The 21,349-nt window shown below is 40.2% G+C and overlaps 1 protein-coding gene across 1 annotated transcript in view; it reads right to left on the bottom strand.

Moving 5' to 3' along the window:
* PARD3B (par-3 family cell polarity regulator beta) overlaps window positions 1-21,349 on the bottom strand; it is a 1,010,919-nt gene that overhangs the window by 292,856 nt on the left and 696,714 nt on the right. The window contains exons 17-18 of the mRNA XM_030325489.1: window positions 3,892-4,098; window positions 2,916-3,153 (exon numbers count right to left, since the gene is read on the bottom strand). Coding sequence (XP_030181349.1) covers window positions 2,916-3,153; window positions 3,892-4,098 — 445 coding nt within the window. The remainder of the gene's footprint in view (window positions 1-2,915; window positions 3,154-3,891; window positions 4,099-21,349) is intronic.

The following is a 21,349-nucleotide window of genomic DNA, read 5'->3' as shown; positions in this document are numbered from 1 at the left end:
TAGTAATAGTAATTGTAACAACTGTATTAGTTTTCTATTGATGATATAAAAAGAATTTCTATGAACTTAGTGGCTTAAACAATAGAAATGGGCTGAAATTAAGGATTTGGCAGGCTACGTTCCTTTCTGGAGGCTTTCCAGAGAGAATCCAGTCCTCTGTCCTTCCCAACTTCTAGAGGCTGCCCTCATTCCATGGCTCATGGCCACCTCCCTCCAAATCAAAGCCAGCAATGTTGCATTCCTCTGTACCTTCCTTCCATAGCCACATCTTCTACTTTTAAGGCTCCATGTAATCACCGTGGGCCATTGGGGGAAATCCAGGATAATCACCTTTATCTTAAGGTCAGCTGATCAGCAACCTTAATTCCATCTGCATCGTGATTTGCCTTTGTCATGCAACATAACATTCACAGGTATCAGGGTTTGGGACATGGACATCTTTAGGTGGCCATTATTCTGCTTACCACAATAATTAACGTTTATTGAATGTGTATGTCTTGCCAGGTGCCATTCTAAGCATGTTACGTGTAACCAAACCAATATAATTCTCATCATAATGGTATACTCTAATTCTCATTTTTCAGATGAGGAAACTGAGGCACAGAGATTAAATAATGTGCCCAATGCTACCTAGAAAGAGAGGTAGAAAGGCCGGGACTGAATTTAGCATTCCCCATGCAGAGCCTGCACTGTTAACCTCTGAGCTCCATAAATAAATTCAAAGGCAATTCTCTCTATATATTTGTATTGTGTGTGTCATTATTATCAGGATGCTTAAAGCATAGCCCTCAAATTCTGGCAATCATAATAATTACCTGGAAAAAGGGCAAGTTTAACATTCAAAATGTCAACTGGAAAGACAGAGTCTATAGAGACCACTAAGAAAAACAAACCAATGCCTACTGAGAAATTTGTCCCCCTGTGTCAGTATTATCTGCATTGCCTAAATGTGACGTTGCAATTTCAAGATCTCTCTCTCTCTCTCTCTCTCTTTCCATATATATATAATAACAGATTATATTTATGTTCATGTGTTATATATGAATAACAGACATGGAACGGAACTTGCGTTTCTGTCTGAAATTTCAGTTGAAAAATCCCAAACTGAAAACATCTGATGACAAATGCCACCCAGCATTCTTGACAGAGACATCTCCTAGGGGCTTAATAAGAAGTAGCCAGCATCACCTCTCACCTCTCACCTTTAGCCCATGGAAAAGTAGACCCTGAGAGAGAGATTTGCTGTGGTGGAGAATTACAGGAATACAGAAAGTAATGCAAAGGGGTGTCTCCCCCTCACACCCCCAATAAAATAAATAAGAAGGCTGCAAGAACACCCCTGAGAGAATGTGAAGGCCGTAGAGGAGACAGCAATCCCCCTTCCTACCTGTTTGCTTGAGACCTGCAAACATTTACTGACCCGCTCCCTTCCCCATGCATGCGAGCTTGGAAGGGTTTGGGACGTGGCTGTGGAGCTAGGGAGGCACAAAATGGGGCTCGGCTCTGCCATAGAGAAGTCTGAACGTGCCAGGCTGGTTGGGGCATCCCTACAGCAGGATGAGGAGAGAGGGGAGCAATGAGAAGAGGCTGTGTTTCTATCTTTTGGGGAGGGCAAGAGCTCAGCAATTCCAGTGAGCCAAGTGGATGCTGCAGAAGGAGGGTTGGGTTACAGCCATCTCGAACTGCCACCATCACAGTCTCCTCGCCAGGGGTGGGGGGAAGGAGACCTCCGGGTGTGCTGTGTGAGGTCAGAGATGAAGGGCCAGGGGTCTCAGGAGGTCAGTGGGAAATGTATCTCCTAGGTAGCAGCAATAAGGAACTCCTGAAAAATCTACAAAAATAGGGCCCCCGTCAGCAGATTATGCCAGATCCAGACACCTGTTTGAGTACAACTCCACCACTATTTTAATAAGGCCCTTCCTTCCCTCCCCGCCGGGTCCAGAGACTGAGAAGCAGGAGAAGGTGGAATCTACCACCACATCGTGGGGCCCCTCCTTGGGGTTGAGGCTTGAGGGGCAGGGCCGGGAAGTCTCCAGAACATTAGACTGGCATTTTAGACCCTGACGCAGAGACGGTTTTAATCCCCAAAGCGACCAGAAAGCCATCAGCTGGAGTAACGTCATCAAATTGTGGACACTCTGTCAGTGTCAACAAAGCAGATCTGGGAGCAGCTGTAGGAGAAGAGACAAAGTGCTTTTCTGACTGTGCCCTGCTGAGCCATGCCCGTTGGACAGGCTGGCTGCATACGGAATCTCGTGCCCCAGCCCTGCTGAGTTGGGAGAGTGGGTACGCTCGCCTCACTGCGAAAAGGAACACAGTAAGACTCAGGGCGACATGTGAAGCCCAGCAGCTCGTGTGAGGAGGGTCACGGACCAAGAACAGGCTCATCTGACTCCAGATCCAGTGACATGTCCACTGACCACAGGGCTTCCATGGCTGAGAGCCGATGCACCCGCAGGCCCGGCCACGCACACACCTACCACTACGCGGCAGGTGAGGGCGGTTCAGTACCCTGTGTTCTCTAACTCCGAGCAGGTGTTGTAGAGGCAGCAGCTGGGGACTTCCTCGCCTCTTGCTTTCCCTGTACGGATGGAAGAGGCGTTCAATTTACCTGCATAACGCTTTGGTACCAAGGACCGCGGGCACTGCCCATATCTCTACCAGGCATTAGCCTTCCTTTCACAACAAATTTCTAACAGCCTACTGCCATCACCACGAGCTTCCGGAGCCACCCAAGAAGGCTCCTTCTGCTTCTGCAGAAAAGGAACAAGCACATTCGCAATTTAGATTTTTTCCCATTTGGCTAAAAAGGAGGGAAAGCCTGACTTTTTCCTGGGTGCACACAGATGAGCGATCTCACCAGGAGAAGCCAGAAAGCAAAAGAATCCTGTGGTGCTTTCACAGCGAGTCCGTACCTCAGCATGGCACCAAATCCTTTCTTCTTTATTTTCCTTTCAGGATCTCCGTTTTCCTCTTTCAGCTTTTTCTCCTTGACTTTCATTTTGCCTTTTTCCTTCTTCTTCTCCTTCTCTTTTGTTTTTTTGTTTTTCCTGGCTTTATTTTCCACGTCCCCTAGCTCAGAGCTCCCCTGAGGGGCAGCTTCACAATTCAGAGCTCCTTGGCCGGAGCGAGAGCTCTTATCAGACAGACCGTCTGTACGGAGAGAAAAATCAATACACGTGGTCAGGGGCACTTTCCGTTAGTATATCAAGAAAAGTTCAAATGTAAAATGCAGAAGAATGAATAAGGCCTTCCAGAGTTCTACCCTTCCACGCGGCTACGTGTATCCTTTGAAGAGACAACTGCCGAAATCTGGTTACTTCGAGCAAGGTTTGATGTTGGGAGTGGGGAACAATTGGTGGTTTGGCCGGTGGTATGAAAGGTCTGATATGTGGTAAAACACTAATATCTCTGAAAGCCAGCTTGTTAACCATGATCGGCTCAGAAAGCCCATATGCTGGGAAACAAACAGGGCGAGTGTATTTCCAGGAGAGGTTTCTGAGCACAAATGTAACCTAACTGCTTCTGCCCAATTAATGCAGTCAGTCCTCAGGTTGATGCTGCTTCTAATGACTTCAATAAGAATGTCAAGAAATGCATACTTAGTGCTCCTACCCTAAGGGTAAATGACAGTTGGTCCTTGTAAGAAGGTGAAGGAGAACATTTCTTTAGCATATTTGCACTGTCAAATAAATTGCATATTGTGTTACCCAATTCCATGTTCGTTAAGCCAAAGGGCAAAACATATCAGGAAAATGAATTACTTTTAATATCAAAAATATAATTGTGATCCCTAAATCATTTTTCTTCGTAGTTAAGCATACATTCTTGCTCATGATTTGTGGATAATACTGAGATGCAGAAACCCGGGAAGGAAGCATTTTGTCCTACCAGCTTCTAACTCTTCGGGTCCATCGTAGGATTTGTCAATGGCTGCTCTGAAGCTCTCATTGCAGCCACGGCCACGAACCATGTGTGGCCGGGGTCTGTGGAAGGGAAGTTCATTCTTCCTGACCTCAGCGACCGCGGTCTGTAGGCTTTCCAAGGAACTGGACTTTTTCAACCCCAGAGTTGGACCGAAATCTTTGCTCGGAGATTCTGGAAAAGAAAAGGCAAAAAGTCACCCTTTCCCAAATGAGACAGTGTGGTGTAGTGGGAAAGTCTGTTGTTCCAAAGATATTTGTTTGAGCATCTTACAAAAGGGGGTGTTGAGTACGTAGGGTTGGGGCTTAAATCCCAGGTGTGCCAACTTTTTTGTGACTTGGAACAACTGGTTTGAGTTCTTGGAGCCTTAGTCTCCTTTTCTATAAAGTTGTGGTGAGATTTAACACGATGATATATATTAAATAAATGTGCATATATGCAGACATACACAAATATATATGAGTTTGAAAGATTCCAGCAGTATCTGGAGACTATATGTATGAGACTGTGTGTATATGTGCACACACACACACACACACACACACACACGCAGGGCATCTAAGATGATGAGCCCTTCTCACAGTGCACATCCCAAATGTTCCCTACATTCTAGCTTTTATTATTTCCACCACTATTTTTATGATTATTGAGTAATATACTGCAAAGAAATCAAAGAGCATTGAAGTGATTGTAATTTTTGTGATTAAACACTTTACTCTAGTGGCTATTAATGTATCATGAAGGCAATTTATTTAGTCAATAAATAAATAAAGCAAAGCAAGAACGAAAACAACTTGTCTGTGTCAATGCTTATTGTTCCAAATTGTCTTTCTATTTGGGTATCTAGAAAAGAAGTAATATTTAAATATAATATATAAGTCCAAAAAGAAAAAAAAAAACTAAGTGAATTTTAGTAGCTTGTTTTCCGATATACAATATTTTTCATTTACACTGGCTCTCCCTGCATACCTGCCCCCTTTCACTCATGCCGTGACCTCCATCCCCAGCCACAGCCAGGCTTCTGGTTGTCTACGGCAGGATTAGGCTATCTAAATACCAGCAGCACAAAGATTATTTTAAAGATGGAAGGAATTCTATCAGGGCCCTTTTCCACCAGGGCTAAAGCTCACGATCCTCTCCAGTTATGAACATTATTACCACACAGAGGCTACATTTGCATTTCTGGGAATGAACTACTTTGCAGTATTTCAATAGATGCAGATGGAGAACGCTTTAAGGATTAGGTACATAAAAGTACCTAACTCGATGCCTAAAACCGAGTAGGGCTCAATAAGCCACACCGTCTTTTCTTACTATCATCGCTATTTTTGCTTCTCCTATGGCCGCTACCATGAACACTGCCACCAGTTTAACCCAGTGTTAAGCAAAACAAGGAATACTGAAGTGCAGCAAAGGCCTAATGCACACACGCACACACACAGAGCTGCATAACAATACACTCTTTTGCATATGTTCTGAATATGTTATAAGTAATCAGAATGGTGACAGTAATTCTAATAGCTAATTGCACAGCACGCTTAGTCCTGTTCTAAGTGCTTTGCCTGCATTACCTCACTACGGTCCTTACAGCAGCGCTGCTTTCCCATTTTACAGACGAGGAAACTCATGCCCAGAGAAGTGAAATGACCGGTAGAAAGTTACACAGTCCATATGCGTCAGAACTGGGAACTGTCCTCAGGCAGTCTAACTTCAGCATTTCTGCTCCGTACTGCCTACAGATACACTTGGCCTCTGCCTTCTGCTTGATTAGAGTCAAGCTACTGACACTGGCCCACAGAGTCCTCATCTCTAGAATAAGAGCATTAGTCTAGATTTGCCCGGATAAGATTAGTCAAGCAGGGAAACACAAAGACCAGATGTTGTTTTTACAGTTTCGCCGTTAGCTTACAGGAGGCGATTTTGCACTTTGAACAATATACATGATGACAACAAACACTGCATTTTACAGGCAACAGTGTATCTTTAATCAACCCAACAGAGATGAGATCAAGTGGAAAAAAAAAAAAGTACCAGAAATTTCAGGAACAAATTTCAGATGCTACTTGTGAGTCATAAATACTGAGAACATGTTACTACTAAATCCAGAAAGAGGCATATTTCTAATATTCTCAGGAAGGAAGGTAAGTTGAAGAAACAGAAATTGGATAAGATCATTTTTGACAAGAAAACAAAAGGCAACATAGAGGTTTGGGGTATTGAAGCAACAGTAAAAGCTTTGGAGTTTACAGGAAATATTTTACACCATCAAGCCCTGGGGAAGTCTGACATGAAGTTTGGTGAAAACAAGAAGATGAAGAACATTATCTGAGAAAGCTTAGTTCCTCTGTCAACAGTAGTAACCATCTTTTATTTATTAATTGCCATTCAGGAGATTATATTAGAGCCCAAACTGTAAGTATTCACGTCAACCTTTAGCAATAAATTCTAGAGAACATGAAAGTGAATAAATCATCTAAGATATAAGGCACGCTATCTAAAAGCAGCTCAGCAAGAAGTCATATTTGAGGAGAAACAAATACATTGTTACTCATTCTAAGCAAACTGAACATTAAGGATTCATGGATTTTGCAGGATTAATAGAGCCAGCAATTAATTCACCCTACAAAAATAAACAGAAGCCACAAATCAGAAGTACCAACTGATATTGGCCACAATTACACCTAGCTTTACTGGATGTAGTATGTAGTAAAATTAAAAGCAAAAAGTGATGAGTTCTAGGTTGTAAATGTGGGCTCAAGGGTTTTGAGGCTTGGAAAAAGTGTTTATATTTATTCCTGGGGAGTCACCAGGATGTAGCAGGGGCAGACTGATATGAGAGAGGAACATCCGAAATCAGGAAAGTCTTTGCAAGGACTCCCAGGGGGCACTGAACTGATTTTCCAAGTGAAAGGAGACTCTGAGGTGGGACTTGAGCAGGGTCTCACATCTCCTTTAGGTGTCCCAGGGCTTCCGACAGAAGCTCAAGGTTATATTACTGGTTGTGGGAAGGATTATTATGTCAGTTGATGGTTATCAGCACCAAATTCCAACAAAACACTTGGAATAAAGTACCCTACCATGCAAAGATTGTATGGAGTGCAATAAATGGTCACATTCAATTCCTCTTCCCTTATTCTTACCCTCGCCCATTCAAATGTAGGTTGGCGCTACCTAGGAAATTCTATAGCTTTTAGAATGGGAAGACTCACTGCCTATTTTTAGCCTAACCAGTGGCACAAATTACATTTTTTCTAGGCTCCCATTAAAAGTAGAGGTCTCTCTGAAAGGGTAGTATAAAGTGATTAATCAAATTCAAAACCTCAGTTACCCTAGCCCATTGCAGTCATCCCCAAATATGATGACTCCTTATATTTTCTTCTGTAGTCGATGCGATACTGGCCGTGGTTGATTTTAAACAATTATCTGAGAGAGTGATCTATGAATACCATATGTTATCAGTCTCAGAGTGGGGGGACTCTGTCCAAATTTGAGCATTTACTTGTTCCATTTTGAGCATCTACAGAACTAATCTTAATATGACTCTTCAGTGAATGATTTCCAGGCCAACCTTACTTACTTGCAAATGCCAAGGAATAAATCTTCCTTCAAACTTTATTAGCAAAGCTTTATTATTTTAACTTCTGACTTCTATATCCAGTGACCACATTCTCTGCGATCCAGATAAACGTGTCTTTCTGTCAGAAACACGAACTTGATATATACAAACTTCTTTAAACAAATGACACGACAGTTATCTAGAATGCTAAAAGAGGGATCTTACATGGTGAACATTATTCTCAAGGTGGTGTAATGCAAATACACTGGAAGTTCCATGTGCCAAATATTTCCTGAAAATAAAAGCCTCATACAGAGATACCTCACTGACATTGTTTTTAAAAGATGTTAAAGTACTTTCGAAGATTCATCTGTTCCCAAATGAAGGAAGGATTGGCTTCACTGAGGCCCAGAAGCTTTCCCCACAAAGAGTAGAGGGAAATTTCAGGATCTTGTCTTTTGGTCCCACCAACCCTTAGACATAGCCACCATTCCCTGCCATCCAGAAAACCGCAGTATTATAGAGAGAATGGACACACACAAGACTAAAGATTTAAAGGGGTTGTGCCACTCTTTCTCCCACAGGCATGGAACAGGTGGCATGAAAGCTACCGTCTGGGTCAACAGGTGCCATTATAGAACAGATCCTTAACACACTGAGAAACCACTGCTCCCACCTTCTAGGTAGCAAGTCCCATGTCAACATATTACAAAACAGAAAGTCCTTCCTAGACGATTGTTTGGATATGGACCTCCGTTTCTCTGACTCAGTCTTGGATTCCTGCTCCTGCCCTACGGCTGCAGACTGCTGTTGGTTCCCTACAGGGAGGTGATTAGGATAACAGAGAATAAAAATCTAGAGCATTGTTAACAGTGAGTGATTAAGAGGGGAAGTCATGAAACAGCCCCCCAACCCCTACTCTGCCACCTATTTCCTGAGTTATTAACCTCAGTGCCTCAGTTTCCTTATCTGTAAAAATAGGGTAGGACAAGCGTGGAGGAGTACCTGGCACATAGTATGCGCTCACAAAGCAGTAGTGATAATTATTGTCACTGTTACTTCTGTGCCACATGTGAACATCCGAGTAAGTGAAGGCCCAGCGCAATTCATTTGGTTCGGTCTACCATTGCATTCTTCAATAAAACCATAAAGCCATTCCTGCAGCAGAAAGCTGAAAAGGGCTTCATAAAGAAATAATGTCATTCCTTTTTTATTCCAAAGTTGAACTGATTTTTCAAACAGCTCCTTACATTTTTTTTTTTTCATTTGAAATAAGGTATATGCGCCCATCTGTTCCCCGCAGATAGAGGCTATCATTGGGAGGACTGCAAGTGGAGTGTTGGTTGCCCTTTCCTTAAGGCTATAATCATTTAATTAGTCTGGGATTTCATTGGCAATATTTGAACTTCCCATTCTAGCATTAAAATCTTGCAATAAAAGAATGCCTTAATCCAGAAGACCAGTAATTGGATCTTCCATTATTGATGAAACTTCTTCCAATACATTCTTATTAGAACATAAGAAATTATTTGGGGTAAGGTACTCACTTTCAGATGCATGGCAAGTTTTTCTCCCAGCTAGAGCTTTATAATTAATAAATACTTATGATAAATTAAAAATAAATAATGTATTAATTTGCACATTTCAATAACATCAATGGCCCTCAAGGCACTTAGTGAAAATTAATTAAGTTATTGCCCCTCCCTCTAAAATAAAGGAATTGTGCCCAGTAGTAAATTGGGGATCAAAATGATTGCAGTGCTATTCAGGGGTCACAGCGTGAAACTTAAGAAGGCCGGGAATTCGGCAAGATAGCTTACTTTCATTATCAATTTGGCATTGCTGTATTATGAGCAATGAACTTGGGCAAATACAACGGAAATGCTTTACTTGCTTCATGGGGAGTTGTGATGTGAAATTAATAGCCTTAAAACTGTTTGAATGAAAAATTATTATAAATTCCAAGTAGGAAGTCACAACACTTTATGTTCCAATATATCCCGCTTTGTCTTTTTATTTTAGATTACACTTAACTGAAAACTTTGTATATTTGATTTTTTTGTTGTTGTTTCCCTAGAGGCAAAATGTCTTATGTGCTTTAATAGATATCACTGCAAATCCATTAGCTTAGAAAAAAAGTTCCCCATAATATCCAAATGTAGAATTTCCCAAATTATGTTATCTGTGCTAACTGTGTCCATAATGGGCCTAATTACCTTCTTGCCTATCTCAGTATTCCAAATATTGATCATCATTCCAAGCTTATCACTGTGCCCTGCTTCCTATTCATTACCATAGGGCATAATGTAATCTGGCTTACACATTATCTTCTGTCATTTGGGTCTCAGTTCTTTTACTGGCAATTTCCAAGTTCTCAGGAGCAGAGATTTTTCTTTTAAGTCTCGTAAATCCCAGGGTCTTTTATCATTTCTTGAAATTCATGTCAAATGTTCAATAATGAACTTCTCATTAAGATTCATACATTTGCATAATCTCTCCTACTCTGTCTCCAAACATTGTCTATTTTAAAGTGAAAATATCTAGAGAAAATATGGGAAGATTAGGTGAACAAATACAACACACGCTTTGATGATGAGTGTGGGCAGGGCCCTCCCAAAGTCTTCGAATCTTTGCCAAGTGTTGCTATATATGTTAATTTTCACTAAAAGTTCCTTCTTTTAGAAACTGATGGTCGAAATCTTATGCCCTATTTTGGTTCCTTTCCTGGACTCAAATTATGAGTAACAAATGTGAAGAGCTGTGAATTCATTGCACCAAAAACATTCTTATGACAGTTTTTCCACTTATTGTCTATCTTGTAGATAAGAAAATGGACTCTGTGGTTCAATTTCATGGCTAGATTATTTTTTTAAAGTTTTTTTAAATGTTTTATTTTAATTTTGAGAGAGACAGAGAGTGAATAGGGGGAGGGGTAAAGGGAGAGGGAGACCCAGAATCCGAAGCAGGCTCCAGGCTCTGAGCTGTCAGCACAGAGCCTGATGCGGGGCTCAAACCCATGAACTGTGAGATCATGACCTGAGCTGAAGTCGGCACTTAACCGACTGAGACCCCCAGGTGCCCCATGGGTAGATTATTTTTTAAAAAATATATAGCCATATTTCTGGGCAGATTCTGTTGAGGTAACTAAAGAACTGAGACAAACCCACTCCCAATGGTGTGGTTTGTTGTGATCTCTTGCTTTCTCTCTTATCTCGCTTACTAGGAAAATTCTTACTTGATTAAAACAACTTAAAATTGGCATTTAAGACAATAGTGAATTTAAAAAATACATAAATACCACTGGTCTCCAAAAGGAACATGGCTATAAAGGAAACAAAACAAAACTACTTTTATTATTTAACAGAAAAAAAAAGGACGTATTTGAGGGTCCAATAAACTGTCTAAAACGGCAAGCTTTTCCACCTGTGAAATAGGATCAATACAATCGATAAATGCCACCTATCATTTTCTTAGTCCTGTTGACTTTGTATCCTCAGCACAGGGAAGTACTACATAAATATTTGCTGTAGGGATAAGTGAAGGTGAAAGTGAAGGGTGGTTACAGCACACAGATGCCCCTTTTCTCCAGTGCCGTGAGTGGGGACATGTTACCTGGAGAAACATATGTCACAGTTGCCTACCTTCCTCAAAGCGCTCACACAGCTTCCTGTTCTTTGCTCATATGGCCCTTAGGTTCTTTGGTGTCACTTTCAAGGGTTTAATAATGTCTGTCCTACCCATAATTGTTCATTCATCATCTCTATGTTTTGCCTTTCTTTTTATACTAGTCATTCCCTTTGCTTAACTTCTCTCTTTGTAATATTAACCTTTTATGCCATTCCCACCTCCGTAAGTGCACTTTAAATAGTCTTGTTTCTACCCACTACCAAGAACACACCCTTAAATGTCTTCTAGCTTCTCCTTGCATACCTTGCTAACAGGCTTTTCACTCTGAACACAAACTGCTTCTATGGTTCCACTCTCTCCCCTCCCCCTCCTCTCCTTTTATCATTTACTCTTTGTATGGCTTGCTTCAACAGCACATCTTTATTCTGCTTGTGATTGTTGAGTGGTTTATGTCTTACATGGGTGTATACTATAGTACTCTCAAAATAAAGTATAATACAAAGAATTCTAGTAAGTCTCTTTAAAACCATTAGCATAACTAAAAGGTCAAACTAATTGATTTCTTGAAGACATACAAAGATGGTTTTATATGCTATAATGTAAATTGAATACCTGCATTTTTTTAGGGTCAAACATTATTTTCGTGCTTTTGCTTTACTATTTCTCCCTTTTTTTTATAGCTGACTGTACTTAAAAAAAAAAAAAAACAAAACAAAACTTCAAATTCCCAGTTACTAAGTTATTTATAGAACTGATAGAAAGTGTGTTTTTCAGTTCTGTGTCAATAACAATCTCTCTATGGATATATTTTAAGCAAGATTTCAATCTAATGTTAAAATGTCAAGCCAAAACTAAATCAGCTATCCATGAGTGTTTACTGAGTGTTTTTTATGGCTCAGAACTGTGCTTGGTCCTAAGGGTAATAGAAGATAAGTGTAATAGTAACTAATACTTCCTTGTTGCTTTATAATTTACAAAGTTCTCTCCTGTACAACATGAGATTGTATCATACACAATTGATCTTGCCCAAATTCACTTGTACATTCATGTCCAGAGAGAGCTAGAAAGAAGAAGAAGGGTGAGAGGGCAGGTTAAAATAACCTATGTAATGAGAGCAATTTCACTCACCATTCATCTCAGTGAGAGTAGGTTCTGGAATGAGTATATCTCAGAGAGGGCAGGAGTTTGGAGAAATGAACTGTTTCCTGTGAGTCCCTGCTTTTATTTATTTTTTACCATGGGTAAACATTATATTATTTTTTATTGAGATATAATTGACATAGAACATTGTGGAAGTTTCAGGGGTGAAAATGATGCTTTGATACACATATACATTATAAAATGATTACCACAATAAGGTTCATTCTCACCCTACATAATTACCGTTTTTTTGTGTGTGTGGTGAGAACATTTAACATCTATTCTCTTAGTGACTTTCAAGTACATAATACAGAACTGTTAACTATAGTCTCTATGCCACGGCATGGAGTTCTGTTCTCAGAACTTATTCTTCTAATAATTGGAAGTATGTACCCTCTGAGCAATATTTCTCACTTCTCTCATCCCTAGGCTCCTGGAAATCACCATTCTGTTCTCTGGTTCTATGAATTTAGCTTCTTATGATTCCACATATAGTGAGATCATATAGTACTTGCCTTTCTCTCATTGACTTATTTCAAGTTAGCCCTCAAAGTCCATCCATGTTGTAGAAAATGGCAGGATTTCCATCTTTTTCTTTATAGCTGGATAATATTCCATTCTGTATACATACTGCATTTCCTTTATCCAATCATTCACTGATGGCCACTTGGGTTGTTTCCATGTATTGGTCATCATGAATAACGCTGCAATGGACAAAGGAGTGCAGATACCTCTTCAAAATAGTGACTTCATTTCTTCAGATAGATATCCATAAGTGGCTTGCTGGATCACATAGTAGCTCTATTTTTAATTTTTTGAGGAATCTCCATACTGTTTTCCATAGTGGCTGTACCAATTAATATTTCCACCAGCAGTACACAAGGGTTCTCTTTTTCCCACATCCTTGCCAACCCTTGTTATCTCTTGTCTTTTTGATAACAGGCATTGTAACAGGTAAGAGGTGATGGTCTCTGCTTGCTGCTCATGCCATGAGCATCCTATCATAGGGAGTGTCATTCTCCAGTTTCAAGATATCTATCTTTTATGGGTCCCCATGCTTAAACACAAGCCAACCACTTCATCAAATGCTTGATTGAAGAAACGGCTATCTATTGCAGATAATTTTGAATTCTCTACGTTAAAGTGAATTTAGGGGATTTCCAATAATATTTTGTGATTTCCCTATCTCTGATGACTTATGAATCATTCTGAGAACCCAAGTACTATATCTCATGTAAATCCCAGAACAACCACTCAACTCAACTCTCTCCCAATTCCTTTTAAAATCCCGAGTTTGCAGACAAGGAAATGTTGGCCTCAGATGTTCTGTGAGGCTTTCTTTGCTTAGACAACACATGAGTTACATTCCTCCCACTTCCTCTGAACCCTCAGAAATAACAGATAAGGTACCTACTTTCCTCTAAGATGTTATAATCCATGTTCTGAGCAAAGATGGATGCACATGAAGTGATAACACCTGATAATGAACAGTAGTTCCTTCACATTTGTAAGGCATCCATCTGAGGATAACAAAGATCCCCAAACTTTAGAAAATAAAAATGTTTGACTCCTGGCTTCCTTGGGAGTGGTATTTCCAATAAGGACCATGTTATCTCTTCACTCCACTAATTAATTGCTTCTTCAGCATCTACTAATAATTTATTCTTAAAAGCAATAGCTATAACAAGCACGAGTTCTGGCATCGGACCACTTAGGTTCTTTCCCATTCCCATTCTATACTATGTTAATGTGCGATCTTCTCGCCCTTCTGTGACTCAGTTTCTTCATTTGTAAATTTTGCTAATTTATTACAATTGCAAATTAGTAAAATTTGTGAAATGGAGATAATGGAGCACCTTTCTCACAGGGTAGTTATGGGATTATCTGATACAGAGCTCAAACGTGATGTCTGGCACATGTAAGCATTCAGTAAACATTAGTTCATACCATATGCCTTCTCTTATGAGCAATGTTTACACTCATTAGGAGGATTTCTTTACAACCAACAGAATGCCAAGAGGATTTCTGTTTCCATCACCATATATCATGGGTCTGGGGCATCATTAGCTTTGAATTGGCACTCTTTACTCAAAACTAGTTCTTTTTTGTATTGTTCAAGACTTTTCCTAACTTTTCAAATCATCTTCTATACACTTCACTTCTTTCAATAGCCCCAAAGGCTTGTTTCTTACAGAGGCATTTTCCATAAAGGAACCAAAATCTATGGGCACCTGGCTGGCTCAGTTGGTAGAGCAGGTGACTCTCGATCTTGGGGTTGTGAGTTCGAGCCCCAAGTTGGGTGTAGATATTACTTAAAAAATAAAAATAAAAAATCTTAAAAAAAAAGAAACCAAATGCTAAAATTACTTGATGGGAATACCCCATGTAAAGACAAGTGAAGAGCTAAGTAGTTTCTTTTACCAGCTGAGTGACTCTTCTGTCTCAGACCAACCTATTACACCATCAACAAAATGACAAACCAGGCAGCATCATAGACTTTTGGGGTCACAGGACAGTAGAGAACTCTGAGGACTGCAGAGCCAAGAATGCTGACATATAGCATAGTTCGGGGTTGGAGCAGTGTGGGTGCAGGAAAAATCCAGAGAGAACAAAGCACCCTGACCCTCAGTCACTGAATAAGGCTTCATGAATGAAGCAGGACTTGTCCTGAAGATGAATCGAACATGAGCTGGAAAAGTAGGAGGTGAGCAGGTGCTCCACAAAGGAAGAAAAGCCTGAGGACAAACCTGACATGTCTACTCGGTGGTGGGGATAGAGGATGGAGGGAGTGACTGGTAAGAGAAAGTGACTGTAGGGACGTGTGGGTGGCTCAGTTGGTTGAGCGTCCCGACTTTGGCCCAGGCCATGATCTCACGGTTTGTGAGTTTGAGCCCCACGTCGGGCTCTGTGCTGATGGCTTGGAGTCTGGAGCCTGCTTCTGATTCTGTGTCTCCCTGTCTCTCTGCTCCTCCCCTGTTCATGCTCTGTCTCTCTCTGTCTCTCAAAAATAAACATTAAAAAAAAAATAAAAAAAAAAGAGAGAAAGTGACTGTAGTGGGGAACAGAGGGTGAAATAAGATACAAAGGGCTTTGGAATGTGGCTGAAAACGTGAGACCCACAGCAGGGGGCAATGGGAATCCTCTAAAAGCTTTTCCACCAACAGAATGGCTGGGTAATACTGGTATTTTGAGAAAAGGGAACATGGAAGGAACATATAGGATAAATTAAGGAGAAGAAAGACGGCTGTATTATATGGTCATGGAACGCACTGCAAACACAGTATCTTGATCTTTACGTTCTTCCTTTTTACAACTTCAACTTCAGGCTTTTGTAAAGCAATTTCTTCTGACACATTTTTAGTGTGGTTAATCGTCTTTCCTCACAGTGACCAGAGCTACTTGCCTCAGACATTTCTCTGCCCACCTTGCAAAGGCTGAGGAAGCATGGTCTAGTCCACGTGGGAGGCAAGACGTGCTCCTGGATGTGCCTCTGAATGGGTAGGATGGGGCACTGCCCACCACCCTGAAGCATCCTCCTGGCATGGCTAAGCTGTGACTGCCACATCCAGGCCTGATGCTATCTCCTCTTAAGCATACTTTATTATATTTTTCAATATATAATGATTAATGGGCAGCAAAACTAATAACATGGGGGCACACAAAATAAATGAAGTGGCAAATATGAAAAGGAAGTCCCACTTAATGTTGTTGTGAAATCTGACAACATGCTGGAGTCTCCCTATAACTCAGCCTGAGGAGCCCTTGCCAGCAGGAAACAAGGTTACAAGAAGGTGGTATTTCCATTAATATCTCCCCCTTGGGGAAGTCTCTGATCAGTCTTTCTTGTACTGAAATTCCTGGCAGATTATAGTGAAATTTCAGAATACTTGGGGACACTGCTGTAGTCCCTCTCAGGGAAGCTCGTGGAGGAGCAGAAGAACATCACAACTCGCCAGCTATTATCCTGATCTGTCCCTTTTATCTACCCCTGGTATTGACATTCATTTTTTTTTTCCTATCCAGTATTCACCATTCCAGATGGAATGAGTATCCTGGTTTCTTTTGGGGGTTACTATGCTTCCCCCTCTTTCACCCAGAAGTGTGCCTATGAGCCAGGCATAACTGGTCAGTATAGTTCATCCCCCTGTTTGGTTTGGGGATAACCATCTTGGCTTTTCCATAAAAAGGAAGTCCAAGGAGAGGAACCAGAACTGTGAGAGAGAACACTGTTGACACTGAGACCCTAGACCCATCCTTGTCTTTATGCAGATGCTCCTTTGAACTCTTCAGTTGCATGAGTCAACAAATTGTCTCCCTTGCCAAAGCCAGCTTGAAATAGATACTTTCAATTGTCACCTAAAGATTCTTGAGTTCATACCCTATTCTCTTATGCCTCATCCACATATCAACCCACCAGTTGTTTCTACCCGGGCTAGACAGATACTTGAGCAACAGGGAAGGTTGTTCTTGGCCATAATGGCAAAGAGATCATAAGTACAGAGCCAATCACAGCAGCGAAAACTGTCTCTGATGTTCGTCTATAGGCAGGCACGTTCTAGTCTGTTATTGGTTGGGTTTTATGAGAAATAAATTCCCCTACAGAGAGGAGTCGTATTAAACAGAGTCTTGGCCCCTGACCCCTCTGTGAAGCGGAGACCGTTCTCCAGATGATTACTAATAACTAGAAACCAACAACTAATTGTTACACACTTTAGAAAAATAGAATGGCTTTCAAAAATAATAGAATGAATTCTCACTATGGTTAACCAAGAGTTCAAACAGCTTATCTATACTTGTACTAACTAAATATATTGTTTGGGGTTTTAAAGTTATGAGTAAACCTGATATCACTTTTAAGGGTCTGTTATTCCCACTACATTCTCATGGCTACCCAAGAGAGACTTGACATGTGGGAGGAGATGGAGGCCTCACAGGGAGGTGTCTGTTTCTGCAGGAGGCTGTGTATTGAATGGGTAAGTTCCTGTCAAGCTTCTCTTTCATAGAACTTCTGAACAAACTGTGAATTCCAAACCTATCTGTAAAAACCAAGGAAACAATAGGCAAAAAGCAGCCTAGGGTAGTTAATGATACAGACTTTGATGTAAGAAGCATCTTTGATGAGGATTTGACCTTGGAGGACTTGGGGTCTAGGCAAGCCATATAACCTTTCTGGGCTTCAGTTTCTTCATCAGTAAAATTGGAATGATGAAAAATATAATACTGATGATGATAAAAGCAGCAGCAGCTACCTGTACGAGGTACGTTTCAAGTGAGTGAGTGTGTGTGTGTGTGTGTGCGCGCGCGCATGTGTGTGTGCGTGCTCAATTATGAGTTGCATACTATTGTTATCCCTGTTTTATAGTTGAGGAAATTGAGGCACTGATAGGTTAAGTAACTTAAATAAGTTAACAGTAATGTCAATCTCATGGCTTTTTATTGTGATCAGTTGAAATTACATATGTAGGAGAAAGCTACTATACGTGTGTGTGTGTGTGTGTGTGTGTGTGTGTGTGTGTGCGTCACTATGTTGCTACTAATAAAAAAAAGGGGTGTTTTCTTCCACATATGTTACAGACACTGGACTGAACTGATCCCAAGAAGATACAGAGAGCTCTCTCTCTTAAACACCTGCTTATGGGGAGTCAAAATGCAGAATTTGAAAACATTCCCAAAACAAGGGGGTGATATAGTAAGATGTAGAGTGGGGGATAGGAGTCGGGGGAGCAAAAGAACACTCTGAGCTGAAATGAACCTCTGGACACACTGAGAGATGGTCCTAGAGACAGAGTGGGAGAAAGGTGAGAGCAGAGGCCTGATGAGGGGTAGCAAACCCACCAACCTGTCCACTGTGGAGTGTTCATGTGGGGTGGGAGGCATGCAGAGGTGAAGACGGACACAGAAGATAGAAAAGGAGTGAAGACAACCCTAGAAGCGAGATGAACGGGTGCATGATTGATCCCACCAGCAACAAGAGACCTCTGAAGTCTGCATCTCTGCACCCAAATACACCTGCTTATTTCTGTGGACAATAACTAAGGCAGGGACTTTCTAACTGCTTATTTAGAACTTACTATGTGACAAGCTCCGTGCCAAATGCTTACAATCCCCAGAGAGCCTGAGAAAGGGTTATCACCATTAATCACCTTTTATAGAAGTCAGCCTCCCAGAACAGAAGCCTCAAACATTGCAGAGCCCTATTATACTTTTAATAGTTAATTATAATAAAAACACAAAACCATACAGCTTTTCTAAAAAGTGTTTATATCAAAAAAAGAAAGGACTATTGGGTTCACTGCTGATGCTCCCACACACAAAAAAAGCTACTCTTTTTCTCATTTTACTACGGACTTTTGAGCAAAGTGTCATATGCTATATTCTCCCTGCCTTGTTCTGGGTAAGAATTTAGGAAGAAGCTGTAATGCATCATTAAATAGTTTTTCCCATCATCTTATGACTGAGTTATTGGCACTAGATATAGCCATGGGGGGAAAAATAAATGTTTATGATGATTTAAAAGACCAATTATAAGCCTCTGCATTATTCCTTACTCAGCATCCTTTACACAGCATGTAAAAACGACAATGAAAAAAAATACGACATTTGAAATTTTAGCTGAGCGGAATGTCAGTTTTCAGTTACACTTAAAGAATAAAAAACATTAGGATACCATTAACAGTTTCAGAGTAATGGAGGCAAAGTGGGATTGTTTTCTATTATTATTATTACAGCCATTAATGGGTCAGAGCATTCCAAGGGAGAAAAGCTGGGGACAATCCATACACTTTCAATAGAGCATTAACTCTTTCAGGTCAAAAGGGGCCCATTTAGTGGACTGCACCAGTCAGTTAATAAATGATACCCTGGTGGCCTCAAAGAATTTATCTCCTGTCTAAAGAGTCTTGCTTACACATTTCTATTTTCTGCATTCTAGCTCAACAAATATTCCAGTAAGAGAAAAGGTTAATTTGCAGATAATTATTTAGGGAGAGAGGGAATATTTTTTAAAGCAGAAAAACAAAAACAACCTGTCACAATGCATCAGTCACTGTGTGCAAATCTGGGAAAGGCTAATGAGCCTCGTGAAGTAACAGAATTAAGATGAAAAATTAGAGGTGCAAGATGGAACGATTTTCTTTCAAGGGAAGTACCTGGTGAAATAATTTTTTTCCCATTGTTCATTTCACACGATTTATATGTGACTAAGTACAGCTAATCTTGTCTCTTTCCAAAAGTTAATGTCAGCTACTAGAATAATCTGCTTTCTTGATTTAATTGCATAGTTTAACCTCTGACATAACCTTTTAATTCACACCATGACAGCCAACCCCACAGAAAGTTTTTCTAGAAATCTGAGTAACTCCCCCAAGGTAACAACTACTTTCCCTTCTGTGGGTAAAGAGGGGACCATTCTGCCCAAGATCATCAAAAACAGCACGGCTGTTCTGGCCATAGAGGTAGCCGTCTTATTGCAGGGAAGGGGGACATTTGTTCAGATATCTAGTGTGTTAAAAGTTATATGCACAACAATGTCGGCATACTTAACATTACTGAACTGTATAAAGATAGTTAAGATGGAAAGTTTTATGCTATATGTATTTTACTACAATCAAAATGACTTTTTAAAAGTTGGTTCTTTTTAAAAGCATGGTTATTAAAAAGGGGTATGCTATAGAACATTGATCAGATGATATTTTGGTTAATGAAAGTGTTTAGTTCCACTTTGATTCAAAAAAGGTTGGAGAAAAGTAAAACACTGCAAACATTTAAACATTTTGCTGTTGTTTAGTGAACCGAACTGAATTTGGGGAACTGAATTAATAAGAATACTTGGCTTCTTAAAATGCTAGGACAGAAGTCTTTGGCTACAGTAGTATAAGAACTCACACCCTCTGAAGGCTTTGATTTTATGCAAAGACCACAATACGATTTGAGCAGTGTGGAACCAGTGGACTTTTAGGCAATTTTTAAACTGCAAGGTGGTAAAATTGCGATGTTGTTTTAACTGTGACTCGTTTTTCAAATTATAAAGAAAGTTTCTCCATTTTAGCAATTTAAGAATCACAATTTAGGGAAGCAACTTAATTTTAACAGCAAGAAATTTAAATATGTCTCGTTTTTCTTATTGAAGTCACTGAGATATCCAAAGAGGAGCAAACTTTATAAGGGTTATTTTATAAGTACCATTTGAAATGCTGGGACGGTCTCTTGCCACAGGCAGTATAAGGATTCTTAAGTAGACTATCATTAAGAGAAAAAGAAAGAGATGACTACAGTGAACTAACAAACCAAGTCTAAACACATATCATTTTGGATTAAATTCCTCTGCAAAGTAATATAGTAAAGATGGGAGGGGTGTGGAATATCCTCATTCAATATTTCTCTTGGGTTGTAGGCGTTTTTATTTGAATTATTTCAATATGAGTTTTTCTCTTTGTAGCTCGGATTTTTTTTCATATGGTGAAATAATTCTTTGCTTATATAACCTCACTAATGCTGTATCAGAGTTTTGCTGCATGATCAAATAAAAGCAGGTCTAGAGGTTGAGAAAAGAAAATTTGTTTAAACAAACATCTTGATAATTAGAAAACTGATGGGAAATTCTCAGCTTTTCTTCAAAGCAGACCAAAGCTACCAATGTGCGTGAGCAAAAACCCAGAAGCCACACAAGTAGAATGTCTCCTTCTGTCCTCAACTCTAAACACAAGGCATTCTCACTGACTGATGCCTTTCAGGGCTAAACTCATGTATAATATTCCTTTCTTGTCTTTTTTTATGGAAAATTAGGCCCTTTAAAGTGTATACACAAAGCAGGCTGGCCAGGTGGTGCATTACTGGTCTACTTTAAGATGAAATGCTTTTGATTTGCTGATTGACCCAAAACAGTTCCCAATCCTCAGAGGACAGTTACGGTATCTTCAAAAAGTCAAGCACGGATATTCCAGAAAAAGTCTCCCCTGGTTCTTGTTCAAATCAGTCTATGATCAGAAGCGTATGTTTTCACAGCTTAGGAAGAAAAGTAGATTTCCTGGTTTATCATAAATCCAGAGATGAAGGTTGTGCCTGGAACCTGAAGACTCATATTCAAGACCGGTCTCTCAAATT

The sequence above is a fragment of the Lynx canadensis genome, chromosome C1 (genome assembly GCF_007474595.2).
Source record: "Lynx canadensis isolate LIC74 chromosome C1, mLynCan4.pri.v2, whole genome shotgun sequence".
Lineage (NCBI taxonomy): Eukaryota > Metazoa > Chordata > Mammalia > Carnivora > Felidae > Lynx > Lynx canadensis.
This window is presented reverse-complemented; position numbering and strand designations above follow the sequence as displayed.